This window comes from Haliaeetus albicilla, chromosome 5, assembly GCF_947461875.1.
Source record: "Haliaeetus albicilla chromosome 5, bHalAlb1.1, whole genome shotgun sequence".
NCBI lineage: Eukaryota > Metazoa > Chordata > Aves > Accipitriformes > Accipitridae > Haliaeetus > Haliaeetus albicilla.
In genome coordinates, this window is record NC_091487.1 from 39,520,100 (window position 1) to 39,537,339 (window position 17,240).

At 42.4% G+C, this 17,240-nt stretch overlaps 1 protein-coding gene across 10 annotated transcripts in view; it reads left to right on the plus strand.

Moving 5' to 3' along the window:
• Window positions 1–3,943: 3,943 nt before the first annotated feature.
• The window catches only part of PCNX1 (pecanex 1), a 93,155-nt gene continuing 79,858 nt past the window's right edge, over window positions 3,944–17,240 (plus strand). For 4 of the 10 annotated variants that reach the window (XM_069784264.1, XM_069784265.1, XM_069784266.1 and 1 more), the window contains exons 1-2: window positions 3,948–4,296; window positions 12,444–12,652. In XM_069784264.1, the coding sequence (XP_069640365.1) occupies window positions 4,144–4,296; window positions 12,444–12,652 (362 nt within the window). In that variant the 5' untranslated portion in view covers window positions 3,948–4,143. Of the gene's footprint in view, window positions 4,297–8,692; window positions 8,840–12,443; window positions 12,653–14,458; window positions 14,516–17,240 lie in introns of those variants that run through there. The other 6 variants (XM_069784259.1, XM_069784261.1, XM_069784260.1 and 3 more) reach the window with 4 other exon arrangements.

Sequence of the window (17,240 nt, forward strand, 5' to 3'; positions counted from 1 at the left end):
ACAGTAAGTAGTACATGTCAGCAGGATCCAAAAATCGGGGTTGAAATGCTGCTGCCTAATTATAGATCCTGAGACAAGGAATCAATAGGAAGAAGTAAATAAAAGTTGGTAGTGAGCCACCAAGGCCTAGTTTGTCAATCTCTGTCTGAAAACAAATCCTGTATCCAGCATGGAAACAGAAGTGCTAACCCTCATAATTGTGAAGTGAGTAAATCAGTGTTTTTCTTATTTTCTGCTGGTTGTTTTATTAGCTACTTACAGATTGGTATCATACTGTGATGATTACTGTAATGAAAAATGACAAGGGAGTGCCAATCATAAGCTTGTTTCTGGACATACTAAATTTCACCTAGTTTAGGCAAAATATTGTTTTTAACTTTCTGTTTCACCTCTTGTCCTAATTATCCAAGTTATGTTCTCATAAAACTTAGGAATTCTCTTGATAACTAATTTAAAAATGATAATTTGGGGTATCCCACAAAAGATGTCTGGAGGGAAAGTGTAGAGCGTCATTCCCTTGAATGAGAAGATAAGAGAGACTAAAGTACTACTAACGGTGCAAAGCACGCTACAATATCATTCTTAGAAATGGCAACATGTTGAAGCATTTTTGTGGCAGGTTTCAGTGTTTTGTTACTGTTTTGATCAACTTCCTGTTCTAGTAATATGACCCATAAGGAAAAGTGTGCCCATAAGGCTGGTCAAGAAATTGTGATTAGTTTATCCATCTGAGTATTTGGTATAATCTATGTTCTACTGTGCACCACATACAGTGTTGCCCTGATTTTGCAAATGCCCTTTCAACCCACTGGAGCATGTCATGAAGTAAAGAAAAGTGTTGCTGTATATGATTACAAGATCATTCTTCCTTGGCCAAGTTCAAGTCAAAACAGCCATATCTTTAATATGATGGCAAACCTAACAGAGGCAATAATATTAATTTCCTACAGAAATTTCCCCAATAGCCTGTGGTTGTAAGGAGGGCACTTGACTGTGTACATCTATAAAGATCGTGAGGAAAAATGGAATTGAAGTATTGTCTGGCTGAAATAACAGTTAGTTTTGAGCTGGTCTCCTCCTGTGTAATGCTGGCTTATGTGACAAATGACTTCTCTGCCTTAGTCTTGGCATACTAAATTACAAGAGAAATGCTGGAGAAAAATAGGTTGATCTCCAATTGCTCGATTTAATGACCCCTTTCTTAAATATTTTATCTAATAAGTTGTTCACTCTTCACCGACATTGTGCTTTATTTTTCCCAAAGCACACTCTTTTCCTGTACAGAGAGTAATACCCACCCCAAAGTACTGTAAGGCTAGAGTGCAGAAAATAAGTTAGTTATTTGTTTGATTGCAGAGTTTCGATGCACAGATTGAGTCTACTGCTGTTACTTTTTATCCATATGTGGATTGTTTGTTTCCCTTAAAAGCTAGTAATGTTTGTTTTTTTCTTACTTTGTTAATGATGCCTGCGACTGGGCTGGTTATCAATTTTACCTTTGGGCATGAATGGATTCCAATAATATTATTTCCCCATCTTCTGTCCTAATGTTTTCAGCCTGTCTGCATTTAAATAGCTAAACAATGAAATTTAATTGTCCTCTCAAGCACGTGATATTCTCTCGCTTATTTTACTGGACACAGACTAGATCATCCCATGATGAAGTGCTCTTGAATGGGGCTATCTGTGCTAAACTAGGTTATGCTGTTTTGGATCAAGGTTGAGCCTGTAATATTTATGCTTCGTTTCCTCTCTTCGTTTTTTTGCTTTAAACACACACCCCCACCCCCCACCAAGCCTCTATCACTTCATGGCTGGTCCAATGACTTCTAGGAGCAGGGCTGGGGAAGCAGCTTCCGCAGCATCCAGCCTCTCACACAGGGGCACTGTTTAACGTGAATCATTACTATGAGGCTGAGGCTCATCTGTCCAGATTTAATCATTGGCTCCTAAACAGAAGCATAAAGGTTTTTAAAGCATGCACTGCAGCCTTCAGACACGTTATTAATGAATGTTATCCCTCTTGCCTCCTTTTCATGGAGAATGTGAATAGCTTTTATGTAACATTCATAAAGCAGCTGCTGGAAGAACTAAGACTTCATAATCCTGATAGTTACAGAATCATAGTATATTTATGCATAACACATCCTAAAAACTTCACCTTTTAACAGCTGTATTTGTAAATTTAGTTTTTAATGGTATTTTGGAAAATGATGTAGTTGAAACAGGCTTCATAGTTTTATTTTTTCTGAGCCTACTGTAACTGGTGAGGCTTGTCATGCTTGGCTTTATCCCAAAGGATAAAGGGAATTCCCCCTCCCCATCCAAGATAATCCTCTGTAGGTTTTCTCTGTTGTTTTTTTTCCCTCTTCTCCCCCCCTCCCCGCATCCTTTTTTCCTTTCATATCTCAATCCTGTTTGACAGAGTGAAAAAATGCTTCTTTGCAAAATACTGCCATCAGTCTTGTATTTGAAAATGCACTATCTGAAATAATAAAGTTAAAAATGGTTTATTTGTTTATACTGGGGGGAGAGACCCATCATCGGGGTTTTGTGTCCATCCCTTCTCCCTACTTTCCCACTGAGGAAACAAAAAGGCATCATCTACATCTGCTTTGAGTCAGTCATTTCTGTCTTCTGGTTTTCCAAGAATAGCCAAATGCTGCCATTGGTTCTCTAACTGTCAGGGAGAAAAACACTGTGGAGACTGTGGCATTAACGCAGCCTCTTGAAAACACCAGCCCAAATGCATGCTCATCATGAGTCATGACTGAGTGCTTGGGTTATTTCATTCCTGCAATTCCTCCGCAGTGGAGAACCAGAAGGTGCTGTTCTCCTGAGTTGTATCTGCTGGAGTGGGACAGCAACTTGGTTTTAGGACAGAATTTATGTAGGATCCTTCTGCCACCACAGCGACAGTATCATAGCGTGCCCTCAAAGCTACTTGTTCCCAAATATGACTGGAGAGTCAGGTAATTGAATGAGGGATCCTCAGCATTACCTACCCCTTCGTAGGGTTTGAAGGAAGCGCCCTCCCCTTTCCCCTGCTTGACAGCACTCTCGAAACTCCCTCATCTGTCCCTTTCTATCCGACGTGTGACTTTTGGGATGTGCTTGTCTAAGGGGAAAGCTTGAAAAGCCGGGACTTGGTGAGAACTAGTGACCTTCTGTAAAAATAGGTGACTGCAGCAGAGTTGAATCTGTGAGACTCATGGCGCGCCCACGGCCTGCTGTGTTGTGCTTTCCTTTCTCATAAATCCAAGCGATTCTGGCTTTGTATGTGTTGAAAGCAACAACAAAACAAACCCCGTGGCGGGGATGGGCACGCGAGGGTTTTGGTAAAGTCACGTATTGACAGTAAACGGAAGGGCGCCAAAACCGGCGAGGTTGTTATCTTGCTTTGATTTTAAAGCATTGAAGTGCAGGGTAGGACGACGTCCTCCTGCCCTGCCACAAGAAGAGGACAACGCGCCTGGCCAGGAGCAAGGCCCTGAGAGAGGGGAAGGAAAAGCCCTTGGCGAGGGTTGCGTCTCCCTCCATTTTCTAGGAGCACCCTGACACGTCACGCGCCCCGAGAGCCACCCCGGCCAGGCCGCAGGCGTGAGCCCCCTTCCGGTGACCGGGGGACACGTTCCCCCCCGGTACTCCGGGCGGTCCCCGGCCTCCCGCCGCCTCGTAGGTGGGGGTTTGGGCCCGGAGCGGGATTAGGGCCCGGAGCGGGATTAGGGCCGGCGGCGGCGGCGGCGGCGGCGGCGGCTGGGCCTCTCCCGCCCAGGGCCGCCCTCCTCCGCGCCGCCAGGGGGCGCTGGCGGCGGCGCTGCCCTCCTCGGCGGAGGCGGGGGCAGCGGGGAGCCCGCGCGCAGGCGCAGTAGCGGGCGCCCCGCTCCCGCCCCCGCGGCGTCGTCCCTCCCCGGCGACAGAGCGCGGGGCGGGCGTCCCCTGCCGCAAGGGCTGCCGGTCTATCGGCGGCGCGGGGGCGGGCGGCCGGCCCGGGGCCCGGACATAAGATGGCGGCGGCGTTGCTGGGGAGGCGGCGGCGGCGGTTGCGGCCGTGCGGGCTGTCGCGGAGCGCGGGCGGCGCGCGGCTCTGCCCGGGCTCGCAGGGCGGATAGAGCGGGGCCGGCTCGGCGGAGCGGGGCCGCCATGGGCTCCCAGGTGCTGCAGATCCTGCGCCAGGGCGTGTGGGCGGCGCTGAGCGGCGGCTGGTACCAGGACCCGCACCAGGGCGCTGGGGTCAACGCGCTGCACCTCTACCTGTGGCTCTTCTTGCTCGGCTTCCCCTTCACCCTCTACATGGTGAGCGCAGGCCGCCGCCGCCGCCGCGCCCGGGGCGGGGACGAGGTGGTGGTGGTGGTGGTTGGGGGGGAGCGGTGTCGGCCTGGGCCTCGGGGCGGGCGGGTGGGCCTTGCGGGGGGCCGCCCGCCTCAGCGGCGGCCGGGGAGGCCCGAGGGAGGGGGGGCGGGAAGGACGGCGGGGCCGTCGCACGCGCGCCCCCTGCCCGCGGCGCTGCCGCTGCCGGGCTGCCCCGGGGCCGGCCCGCCCGCCCGCCCGGCCGCCGCTTAGCCCTGTCGGCGCCCGCCGCCGCGAAGGGTGGCCCGCGGCGGGCCCGGCAGCCGCGATGGAGGCGGGCGCGGGGTACGCCTGAGGCTGCGGCGTTTCGGAAGCACGGAGCTGTTACCGGGAAGATGGGGGTGGGTGCTAGCGGGGCGCATCGGGCGCGGCAGGGCTTCGGTGGCTGGCGCTTCGCCTTCGTTTTTCTGTTTACTTTCCTTCGGAACTGGGCATAACTCTACTAGCTTCCACTGCAGGTCTGCTGGTAGTGCAGGAAAAGGCACAGCTGCTGTAGAAGCTGTCAGATCTAGCCAGTATTTCTGGCTGGCAGCTCTATTGCTTTCTCTTCTGACTTTGGAGGCTGGGGGAGGGATGTGCTTCAGGTTCCATAACCTAGAAGTTTATTTGGCCGTGGTGTAGTGAACTGCGTGCTGGCTGGCAGTGTATCTGGACTCTGTGTTATTGACAAGAGGTTAGTCTCGCTTTTTTGCTTGTGTCCAGATGGTAGTGTACTTGGTTTGGGAGAATTCCTGTTGAATATATCTTTGTATCTGACACTTCGATCAAAGCTGTTAAAATACTAACCTTTGAACCTAGGAACTTTCTTGACATTTGGACTTGGAAACAAGTCTTGGAGAGGTGTGATCAGCTATGAGGGAAAGGGGCAGTTTCCTGTTGGCCAGTACTTGTCTTTCTGTGTATGTTGTGTGTAACTTCTGAAATACTAATATTTCACTTCAGATTTCTTGGTAGAAAAGTGTGATCGTACTAGGTGTGTTGTGACCAGCTTTGAGCACATGAGGTAGAATGTAATTTGCAAGTCTGCCAGATGTCTGTCCAGATGCTGTGACAACTTAAAGTAGAAACTGCATTGTGAAAAAAATGTGAGTTAACGAATGAAACCTTGGAGGAAAAACTCAACAAGTGCAGTTGCAGATTGAGAGCTCTGGGGTCACGCGTTTGCTTTGTTAAAAAGCAATTTGTAAGATTGCAGCATGAGACACTTCATACTAAGAAACAGCTAATGTGGAAGAGGAGGTTACAGCCCTGTACAGTTAGTTTTTAATTCGTATTACTGTGTCTTGGAAAAGGTAGCTCCAAGGCTTTTTGTTTTTGAAAACTTCAGACTGCTGGCAAGGAAACCACAGACTGAGACAAACTGCTTTTAAAACCGAAGTTAATGTGACAACAGCTAGATAAAACTTTCAGCTAAGGATATCTTCTCTATAAAATCTGTGAATCTGCATCTGTTTGGAGTTCCACTGAGTATAGGAATAAGAGAGTCTTTTTGGTCTCAAATGTAGCTTTTTTGTTTTTAGAAGTACCGCTCTTCTGCTTTGACAGAATAGTCTATTTAATTAGTACTGCCTTGCTGAGAAAGCTCACCACACCTTTGCGAACAGCTATATCCTGCATGTGCAGGGGACTTTTGAAGGGGCGCTGATCTATGTTGTACATAGGTCTTTTGACAACTGATAAATCGGGACCAGCATTTGAGTGTCCTGCTGCTCTTAAAGCAGCAGTTAAGCTTCAGTTACCCATACTATGGGGTAAACTTCAGTGTTGCTTAAACTTTTTTTCTTTTCTTGTGGAAAGAGAGAAGACAGGCAAAAGCAAGCTGCTTTGGGTTTTGTTGAGGTCAGAGAAATTCTCTTGCTTCATAGCTCTGGATGTGTTAAAGATGCAACAACAAGTGCCAACTTCCCTGAGAATAAGTAGGGAGATTAGTCACAAGTTAAAGCAGTTTGAATCATATTTGGCTGTTTTCCCTCTTTCCACCCTCTGCAGTTTAAGTGTTGTCTAGACATAAACTAAACAGGCAGAACCATGATGGTCATCTTAGTTCTGTACCATCTCTTAAGCTCTTTTTCAGAATAAAAAGCAGTAAATGTTGCATTGCGGTAGGACATACATAAATAAGCAGAACTTGCTTAAAAAGTCTTAGGTAATCGTAATCTGAATTGTAAGCATGGCTCACTGGTGTGTAGGAGGGAGTTTCTAAGCTAGCTTTAAATGACTTGTTGCTGGCAGACAACCCTGTGTGTTTAAAAAAACAAGGTATATAGAAAGGCTTAGAATGCCGGCAGGTTTTATATTACCTAAAACTTCCTTGCAGAAGGAATTTGAAGATCATAGTGTTGCTTTGATGTATCAGGGCAGCAATAACTATAGTTATTCCTAAGTTGTTTTGTAGCAACAAAGGCGAAAGTATCCCCTAAGAACTTGGCTTGTAGCTGGCTCTCAAGGCTGAATGCATTTTATAGTAAGCTAATCACTTTTTTCAAATGTTATTTAACCCTCAACAGGAGTGGCATGCTTAATAGCGTTTGAATATGGTAATTTAGATGCACTTATTGCTTAAAGACTTGGTTTATTGCACCCAATGTTGTTAATGTTTTGTCTGTGTGTTCCTTCTATTGATCCTGTATTTTCAGAATGGAATATGGTAATGGTTGTGGTTCGCAAGTAATAACATAAATCCATGTGTTTCTTTGCACGTGTATGCCAGTGCTGTTAGGGTTGATGGGTTTAACACATGGTGCAAACCAATTTAAGGTATTAGCAGTAGCATTCAGCTAGCCTTTCTTCCTTGGTCCCTCACCTGCCTTCTGAGCTTAAGCACATGAAAGTGAGGTCTGTACCCTGTGTGAAGGAGAGACAGATGTATAAATAAATGTCTCTATATTACAGATCTGGATACTTATCTTTTTCTCATGTGTATTTATACACTTAACCTGTCCTTGTCAGAAGTGTGGCAAAAAGAAAAGTGTAGATAATGAAGCAATTGGGCTGTAGAGGAAGAGAAATGTCTGCTTGAGTGAAGCTGCTTGAGTCTGTACTCTTGGATCTGTGGCTTGGCAGCATGCATGTAAAAATACTGCTTTCTAGACTAGTTACTACCCTGTTTGGATATTTGTATTCAGTAACAGACTCAACTGTGCTTGTTGATCTGCATATCTGTTGTAAGAGCTGATCCCTATTTTTAATCCAAAATTCAAGTTGGGAGAAGAAAATATGCTACAATATGGGGAAACTGTACAACTAGGTTGTAAAATACAGTGGCAGAGTTGGAAAAAATACCCTAAATGCAGAGGCCAATGTTATGCATCAGTGTTGCAAGGGGGAGGGGAAGAGTGGAGACTGCCAAAGCACTTCCCCTAGTCGGAATGCTGTTTCAGCCCCACCACGTGCGCAGGAGGGGGTGAAGTCTTGGCTCTGGCACTCAGGGAACTTTGCCAGTGACTGAAGAGGAGCCAGGACTGTACCTTGCTTGGGGTGATGGGCTCATATGTACCTACAAAACTTGTCTGTCAAAGTCAAGCTCATTTAGACAACAGTTCACTTAATAGGCACTTATTTCCTGACTTCTGTACATAGTTATAGAAGTAGGTCATATAAATGTAGCTTCATGTGAAAGTCTTTTTCTAGTGAAGTTTCTGAAATAAGTGTTGTTTCCTAAACTAAGAGTTTAAGTACTTGAAGTTGGATGTATGATGACAATCCCTGGTATCCCATGTGGCTCTAAGCCACATCTAGTTTCTTGGCTACTCCAGTATCATTTATATACCTTGAGGTTTCAGTCAAAAACTAGATAGCTTGTAACAGAACATGCTTCCAGATAACAGCAGTTCTTAAGGGCTCTGGCTGTTCATAAACAAAAATGGTGACAAAAGTACATCTGCTGTTTCTTGACCTTTCCTCTTCCCTGGTATGAATGTTTCTATAAAATACTGGCCTCAAAATGCTTGAACTTGAAAGCATTTTACAAGCCAACTGTTACTGTTTAATGAACTTTTTGATTGATATCACATTTACGTAAGGACTTGCGATCTGATTTGGGTTGGGAGACTGCTATGAATGTTCTCAACAGGTAACACCTACACATCTCTTTTTTGAAAAGAATCTGGGAACTTCATTGCATCTGTAGTGTCTATAACTAAAGTGAGATGTGATTAGGTAAGATCCATATAGTCTTTGTTTCTTCATAAGTATGTAGCACAGCCTGTGATCAATGAAACTCCCTCTGGTTCCTGGCAGTTATGTATTTGAAATGATGAATCAAGATACAGTGACCTTTGTAGTTCAAATGGGAATATTTTCGTCCTGTAGCTAGTGGTCTGAGGTTTCTTTTCTGTTCTAGGTTGACCACTGGAATCGAGGAGTGCTTAAAGCTTTTCACAAAATGTGTGCTGTGATACAGCTAAGCTGACCTGACAGCCAGCAGCTTCCAGAATGGACAGTCCCACTCCTCAACTGTGCATTCCTGCATCTTACCTTTTGTCCACATGTACAGTATGGATTTCATAAGTTGTCTTGAAAGGTTTAAATTTGGAAAGTAGCTCCTGAGGGAAAGGTGGTAGAAAATCAGTGTCTTTCCTCTTACCCTCCATCTTTGAGACTACTACTTAAACTCCTAGCTGGAAGTATTTCCCTATATCTTAAAAGGAAGTTATCTAATGACTGGGTTTGTTCAGCCATTAGGTGACTGAAGTTTTCAACAGAATGTAATTAAAGCAGGCAGTTTTTGCATGGTCATGTCTAGCTCTTTCTTCTCTCCTACAAGAGCTTCTGTTGTGACTACTACTGTTCAATGTGTGTTTTCTTTTGGTGCTAATGGAAGTGACTAGAGATGTGCAGTAAAATGCGATGTTCTCTGAAATGCTGTTGCAGCTACAGACTTGTAGCCAGCTGGTGTCTGCTAACAAGCTCTAACCTGAGGTTTTTGGTCTGTTGTGCCCAATAAAAATGTTTTAGTACCTATGAAAAGAACTGAAGTGAGATCTAGCTGCAAATTTTAGGACTTAAATTTGTATTCCAGTCTTGAGGATGGTATTGTACAAGATGTTCAGTTACACTGGTGAGAGACCTGTCTCTCCTCAAATGTGGTAAAATGTCAAGCACAGTTTAAAATACTAATCTCACTTTAACTTGCCATGGCTTGTGGAGAGAAGACCCCAAATGGAAGTTGAATGGTTCTAAGTCTGGCAAACAAAAATAGAGAAGGCACCAGTGGTTTAGGTTAGGTTGCAGTAACTCTTCCTCTTGACGCTGGCATGCAGATGAGTTGCTGGTACTGTGGGTAGCACCGCTGTACCACAGCATGAGACTTAATATAAAGTATGATCAGACAGCAGAGTATGCCAGACATGCTAAAATTTCTTCTATTCTCAGAGTATATGCCCTATTCAGAGAGGAGTAACTACTAATGAATATGAAGACTGAAAAGTAGTGAGTTAATGTATTTTTAGCTTTCTGCAATCCTGTGAAAACAGGATGTGAGGGAAAAGTACCCTTTTAATTCTTTATTGGGTTTGCTGCAAGTTACATGAGGTGTTCAACCTTTCCCCTCCCCCCCCCACTTGTTCTCAAAGCTTTCATTTGCAGAACAGGATGTGCAGATTTTGCATTTTACAAGATAAACTGGATACACTGTGTGACCTCACTACTGACAGAGTGGAGGGGAGAAATTGAAGAGTGCTTGGGACAGAAAGTTATGGGCAAGTCTTTTATAGACTAACTCTAGCTTTTGTCATCTAGTGTTAAACTGACATCTGGTAATGGCTTCTGAACGCTAGGTACTTGCGAAGGAGAGGATAGTTAAAGTTCTGTTTGACTAGGTAGCAGACTGCTTAGCAGGTACAGGAAGCTCAGATGTTTTGCCAAAGTTAACGGGCTTGCCCTTGCCTGCAGGGAGCTAGCTGCCTCTGAAGTTCTTGGAAGTGGAAGCACCGCATCTCTTGAGGAAGCCCTTGTAGCATTGCTTCAGGGATTGTATGGAAGCCATTAGCATTGTTGTGGCTCCTCCTTGTTTACTGATGCTGTTTATAAATAGCTTTATTTCCTCTTTCTCCTTCTGAGGTGGTGCTTGGTAAGTGAATCTCACTATCCATTAGGGTCTTGTACAGCTCAGCATGCAAAATCTAAGTTATCATACCTCAGCTTAGTTTGCCTGTCCTACTTCAAATGTTATATTAGGTGTTGACTTGTTTTGGAGGAAAAGGTAGGTTAAACTTGATCCCTTTAATAAAAGAATCCTAATAAGTAACCTGCCTTCTCATTGATTCCAGACTCAATTATTTATACTTGTTTGGCTTTAGAAATGTTATATTGGTTATTTGTTTTTGCTTACTGCCAGAAAATGAGCAGCCAGATTAAGGATTGGTTTTATTCTGAAGTCAACAGTCAATACAATCTTTAGAAACATTTATTCTTTTATCCCCTTTATTGGTACAATATTTTGTATTTGGAGATCTCTTTGAACAGTGTCTTTGCTAAACTCATGGTTTAAATAGTGTGACAAGCACTGCCAGTTCTTCTAGGACTATAAGCTCTTGAATATGTAGAAATACTAATGTTGTAATCAGATCTCTCTTAAATGACTAAAACTAGCTTTATGTGCAGAATAGAGAGGGCTCTCTGTCTTATTCTCCAGTCATGTTCCCTTTCTGATGCTGCAAGATGTGCGTGGGGCTTTGATCACCATAAAGACTCTTCTTTTGCGGGGGTCCATATAGGGAGGGAGCCTAGGTGTATGAAACAAGCTGGAATTCTCCTTAGGCTAGGAGGTCTAAAGACAATTCATTTGTTCTTCTCATCTACTAAATTAACTTTCATGCTGGGTGACAAATGCTAATTCTGATTGTTGTATATCTCTGTGTATATTTATGGCTGTTAGAGTTTTATATCAAACTACAACATCAGTGGGGTAAAGGATAGTGATGCAGCAAAATATTTGAGAACACAGACTCCTGTTGCTTTTGTAAGGGAAGTGGTCTATTTGTGGATGAAGATTAAGAGTTATTGTCTCATTTTGTTTAGTGACTGCCTAGGGAAATGGCAAAATTATAAATATGAATAAAAGGAGAATTAGAAGGGTTGAAAGCCTTGAAGTGAAATCTGAAGTTTAACTAGTACTCTGAACACTTCTTTCAAATAGTTATTAGGCTGCACTTAATACCTGTTGCTGAAGTGATTGATCTATAAAAGCCTTATGGGCTTCACCAAAAGTTGCATGAGAAGTCTTAACTCTGAGTGGAATTTCAAAAGCTGAATTCAGGACTGAGGTTTTTCATGTGGCTTCTGGCCACCTTTGACACAGCTGAAAAACTCTCTTCAGAACATCTGTCTTAGCTGCCTTTCCATGGGCATGTAATGGTCTAGCACAAATAATCTTTCCAGCACGTGCTCTTGCAGGTTATTGTGGACTACTGCTCATTTGTGTGAGCCACAAATGTAAATAGCCTTTTTTTTTTGTATGCAGGTAGGGAAGAGTTTGGCTTTGGTGATTGATCAGTATCTTGTCATGCAAGAGTAGCTGTTGGAAGCTGACAAGTGAAGTCAAAACATCAATGTTGGGTAGTTGAATGGGTTTTCTCCCCTCTACCATGCTGTCAAACTCGCATCAGTTTTTCCAAAATGGACTTGGTGCTGTGTACTAGCCCTGAAATAAGGTCATACCCTATGCTTGGATTACATTTCAAGTTGCTGAAAATCTTCCCATCTTTTTTTTTTTGTTCATAACAACTAATCAAAAATATTGGGTGTGACACAAAAAAGTCATGCTAGCTCTAGGTTTCCCGGTCTAGGTCTTACATTCCAATAGCCTGGAAAAAAAGAACAAAAGTTGAATTTGATTCTCAGGCTCCAGTGATGGGTCTACTTAGCACACTGCTGTGGTGCTTTGGTGTCTTGTAGTCCAACTGTTCCTTTTTTCTATGTTGCTAGACTTCTAACAATCTCCACACAAAGTTTGACTGTAGGGGGTGTGTGTTTAAACCTTCATTTTCAGTATGATCAATATTTTTTGTATGGAAAAACTGTTAAACTCTAGCTTTATTCTTGTGGACATTTGACCTTGTGTTCATTAACTCTTTCTTATTCTCTTTTGAAAGGCTCTTCCTTCTTCCATGATGATAGTAGCTGTCTACTGCCCAGTGATAGCAGCTCTCTTTATCGTTTTGAAGATGGTGAATTACCGTTTGCACAGGGCACTGGATGAGGGAGAAATTGTGGAGAGGAATGCCAGTGAGCGTATGGACAGAGGTGCAAAACCAGAACAAAGCAATGTTTCAGCCAAGAGGAAAGACAGCAACGGGCCCAGGTAAGGTGTCTGCTGACATCTATATACTGCTTCAAATGATAAACAGTCCTGTCTTCAGCAGATGTGTAACTGGAATGGTGGTTGAAATAAACATTGAGGAATATAGATGCAGACCTCCTTAGTTCTGAAAGACTGTTTAAGTCTGGTCTTTAAAAGCAGACTTATTTACGTATTAGGTTTGAAATGATGGATCATGTAAATTTCCTGGTTCCTCCCCCAAAGGAGTTCCAGAACAGTATTGAAAATGCTGGAAGCACTGAAACAATACCATGGAAAATGTGTGCTGATTAGGTCACTAAATACTTAATGAACACAACCAGTACAAGTATTCTTGTTTCAGCAGTAGACTTAGTTTTAAAAATCTAGCTGTCAAAGATCACATACTACATGCTAAGTCTTTTATCACTAAAAGGAATGTCTGATCGGGTTTCAGTTTGCTTAGTTTTGCAAAAGCAGGAGTCAGATACAGTGCTTGACTCCAGTCATAGTCTGTCTTCTTGAGAATACTGTCCTGTGAATTTGGAAATTCTGGAATTTCTCGACTCAGTAATGAAGATGAGTCTGAAGTACTGTCAGTAGGAGGTGATTCCTTCCCACAGATCATCTTTGCTGTCACCAGCATTAAAAAAAAAACCAGAGGTTTTCCTCCTCTGACCAGACTATTTGGAGAGAGAAGAGCAAAAGATGACTCATCAACAAGGCCAGCCTAACCAGTCTGATCAGACTGTGGATGTGTTACAAGCTCTATTATCAAAGCCTCTGCTTGGCTCCAGATAATTGAGGCCATCTTAAGAGTTAGACTGCATGAAATAAATCAGCCTTGAATTGTTAGCTTTTAAAGAAGACCTTTCTCTTGTCTGAGTTTCTGGTACTAGTAGCTATGAATAGTTTTAAAATTGAGGCAATTCGTGTGCTATCCTGACTCTTAGAAGGTTGTGTGTGTCTTATTAAAAAAAAACAACCCCAAAACAAACAAACCCCACAACACCCCCCCCCCCCCCCCCAAACTTTTACATGGAGACATGTGCCATAAGGAAATGAGGTTGAAAGAAGCGTCTTAAGTCGGTTTATCAGCATGCTTAAAGGCAGGAAATGTTAAAGTGATACTCTTTAAAATGCTCAGCCTAGAAGTAAAAGAACTTCACTGTACATGTGGGGTAGCTTCTCATGAAATAGGTCTTAAGTTCTTCTGTATCTGCTCTCAGCTCAGGTATTGTTAGCAAAAACAGTGTATTAGATTCCTTTGAAGTTGATATACAGTAACTTGTATCAATCTTTTATAACCTGACCCTTTTTCCATGTTTTTGGTAACTGAACCTGCTGATTTTAATTGTGACTCCATTTAGATCACCATATACTTTACTAAAACTGTATTGAGCTGTTTTGGGGAGAATGCTTGCTGAAATGTACATTAATGCTTATTCTGCTTAATAAAATTCATGAAAGTAAACTAGTGGTCTGTTCTGTTTCAATGCAGCCTTGCTAATGCATGTTTTAGCTGTGGTCCTTAGATGTTTTCATTTGTGTGGTGTTTTTTTGTTTTGGTTTGGTTTTTTTTCAAGCCATGTAGCTTTTGCTTCCAAAACAGTAGCCAAGACTTGGCAAGGGACTTCTTTCTACTAGTATTGTGAATTACTTCTGGATGTTTCAGAAGTTCTCTTTTGTCTAAGGAGCAGTTGACATGGGACAAGTTACTACATTATAAGCATTTGTGAGCTCAGAAGTAGAGGTTAGTTTGATGCTGTGTGTCCTGCTTGCCAACTAAAGTTTCATTAACTTTTATATGATCCTTGTTCCCACTTTCAGGTCTCTTAACTAGAACTGGGAACAAGGTCAATGCAGAAATTACGGAGTTACTTTTTGGTAAGTGGGATGTACAGTATATACTAATCTTTGCCTGGAAGCTTACAAGAACTCTGGGATAACATTCAAACCAGTAGAGGGGATGTAGAGTGAGTGTTTCATACTGAGCTGTCACCTTCTGAATAAGTTAAATCCGAACACTAATAAAAAACTGTGTTGGAAGAAAGTGTGTATGTAGGGTTTTCTTTTTTTTTATTTTTAAACTCTGCTCCCCTAGCCTAAGGTGGATATAGGGAAGACCTAAGTAGACATACTACCTTAAATATTTGCCCAAGTAGAATATTGGTTTTGATAGCTTAGGCTACAGCATGTGAAACCGAATAAATATATATAGTATAGTGTGCAAAACTGTCCTAGAGTTTTCACCCTGCCACACACACCCTCCCTGAGACCACTTTAGATATGAATATTAATATTTTTTAAGGATTGAGCAGTAGTTTGGTTTCTGTTCAAAAGTTATGTTCAGGATTCTGTTTAGCTTCTAAGAACTGCTGTTCTTTCTTTCTGAAGATGTTTATCCGCAAAGCGGTGCTTTCAGGTATCTGACAAATGATGTGCTGTCATTTGTAGGTTTACGTGAACTGCTCATTTATCTTTGGTTCACATTGGTTTGTGAATAGGATCAAACTCTGGGTATTTTTAATCTTCTCATAACTTCAGCATGCTTAAGCAAAGAACAACTTACTGTTCCATAAGAAATGCCTTGTTTATTTTTCCTCATCCTCTTTATAAAGCCAAAATTCTCTAGTTAATATTTTTGAAAGAAGCTAGTCTTAATTTGGAGACAGGAATGTGATTTGTGGTCTTCTGTAGCTTCTGGTGCAGTTGCTGCTTTTGTACTTAAGAGGGTGGTGTTAGTAGTGCTTCTGTGAGTTTTCATGAAAAGTAATGGGGATACAGGCTCCTAATCTCACGTAAGAGGTTGAAGGAACAGTGCAAGTGTACTCTTTGTTGGGTGTGGTTGGATCCACATAGATACTTTAAAACACTTAAGTCAGTCTTGCTTTGGGGGATATGAATATGGCTTCTTTCTTGTCAGTGACTACTATAGTTCAGAGTATCATAAAGCATTAACCTGGTGACACTGCTGTCCCTGATCCCCATCAGCATGGGGGAGCTGTAATCATGATGCTACATGAATTTCACATGTACTTCTCCAAAATAAAACTGACAGCTGGAGAATGTTGCATCTTTGACTTATGTACAGTCTACTTAAGTATGAGCAAGAGAAGTAAAAAAAAAAGTAAGCTCTACAACTCTTTCCCTACCTTTGCTGTTCCTTTTCCTTTCAGTTTTCTGTGGCTGGGGACCTGTTCTTGAGCTTGGAGTTTTGCCTTTTTGACTCTATAATTAGTGATTCAAGCTTTAAAGAAAACTTCTCTTAATACTTGAAACTGCTGTGGTCTAGTATTTGCAGTATGTGCTGTGGTGGTCCAGTGTTTTGAGAGCAGCCTCCTGAGTAGGAAAAGTTTTCCTACTATTTTTGTTGGAAATTAAGGACAGAAGAAGGTGTTCAAAAGAGAGGAATAAAACTTTCTCTGCTTTGTCCTGAAATCAAAATTGCTTGTGCCAAATTCTCTCTGGAAGTTCTAGTCTGAGTATCAGATTTCTTTAGTCAGCCTACATCAGGTTTTAAACTTCTGAACTCATGTAGACTTAAAGCCTCTTCAGACTTACAGTTAGTCTGTGACACACTAATGTAATATAGCTGCGGCTTGTAATTTTAGATACAACAGTTACTAATAATTAGAAATACTGGTTTTAATTTGTTTTGTGCAGTCTCTGAATGCCTCTTCGACAGCAATCTCTGTTGCAGGTAGCTGGACATAATTTACTCAGTCTTCTCAATTTGTGTAGTAACTTCACTTCAGTTTTCTTGCTTGCAAACTGAAAAGTGTGGCACTTGCTCTAAGGTATGAAGTTAGCAAACTGAGAAACTGATTGTAGAACTTAATAGCAAAGGAATAGCCACAGCTCTAGCAGAAAATAGCTCCGAAAGGATTCTACATGCTGTTGTAGCCCAGATCCTTATGCATGCAATGATTAATCCTAGAAATCTGTACTTCCTGCTTGTTCCTGCAGACTTTATTTGTTGTTGTTTGCTACTAGCTTTTGTTAATCCATTAGTTTGGGTGCTGTCACAGAATATAGCAGCTGTGAGTAGAGTGGTGGTGTTGGGTTGTATTGTTGCTTATGCTGATATCTGTTGGTTTACTTTTAGACAAAATCGCCTCCTTCTCCCACCCTGGCTAACTACCCAGTTCTATGCATGAGAGCTTATTCACATTAACTTATTTTTCTACTTCATAGGACGTACTTTAATCATATGCAGTATTTATCAATGAATTATTCAAACAGGAGAGGAATTTCATCTTTTTGTGAAAGGAGTTTTGTTACATCTTCAGTTGTCATAATGTATGCTGGACTTAAAGATTGAGAGAATTTTTCAGTTTAGTCTCTAACTTGATGTTATGTTCTTATGTGTTCTTAAAATGCTTACATAAGGAATACTTAGTTTGGCTAAAGCTGGTGCAAATTACTGAAGCTGAATTCTGGGGGTTTTTTTGTTTTGTTTTTCCTTACCTGGTTCTGCCTTAGCATAATTGATAATAGCAGGTCAGAGAGGGCTCTGTAAACAGCTGTCAATAAGAGCATGCTTATGTCTTACTGCCAAGCTGTACTAAAATGGTGGCTTTTCAGTTCTTCAGTTTGCTGGAGTTGGACC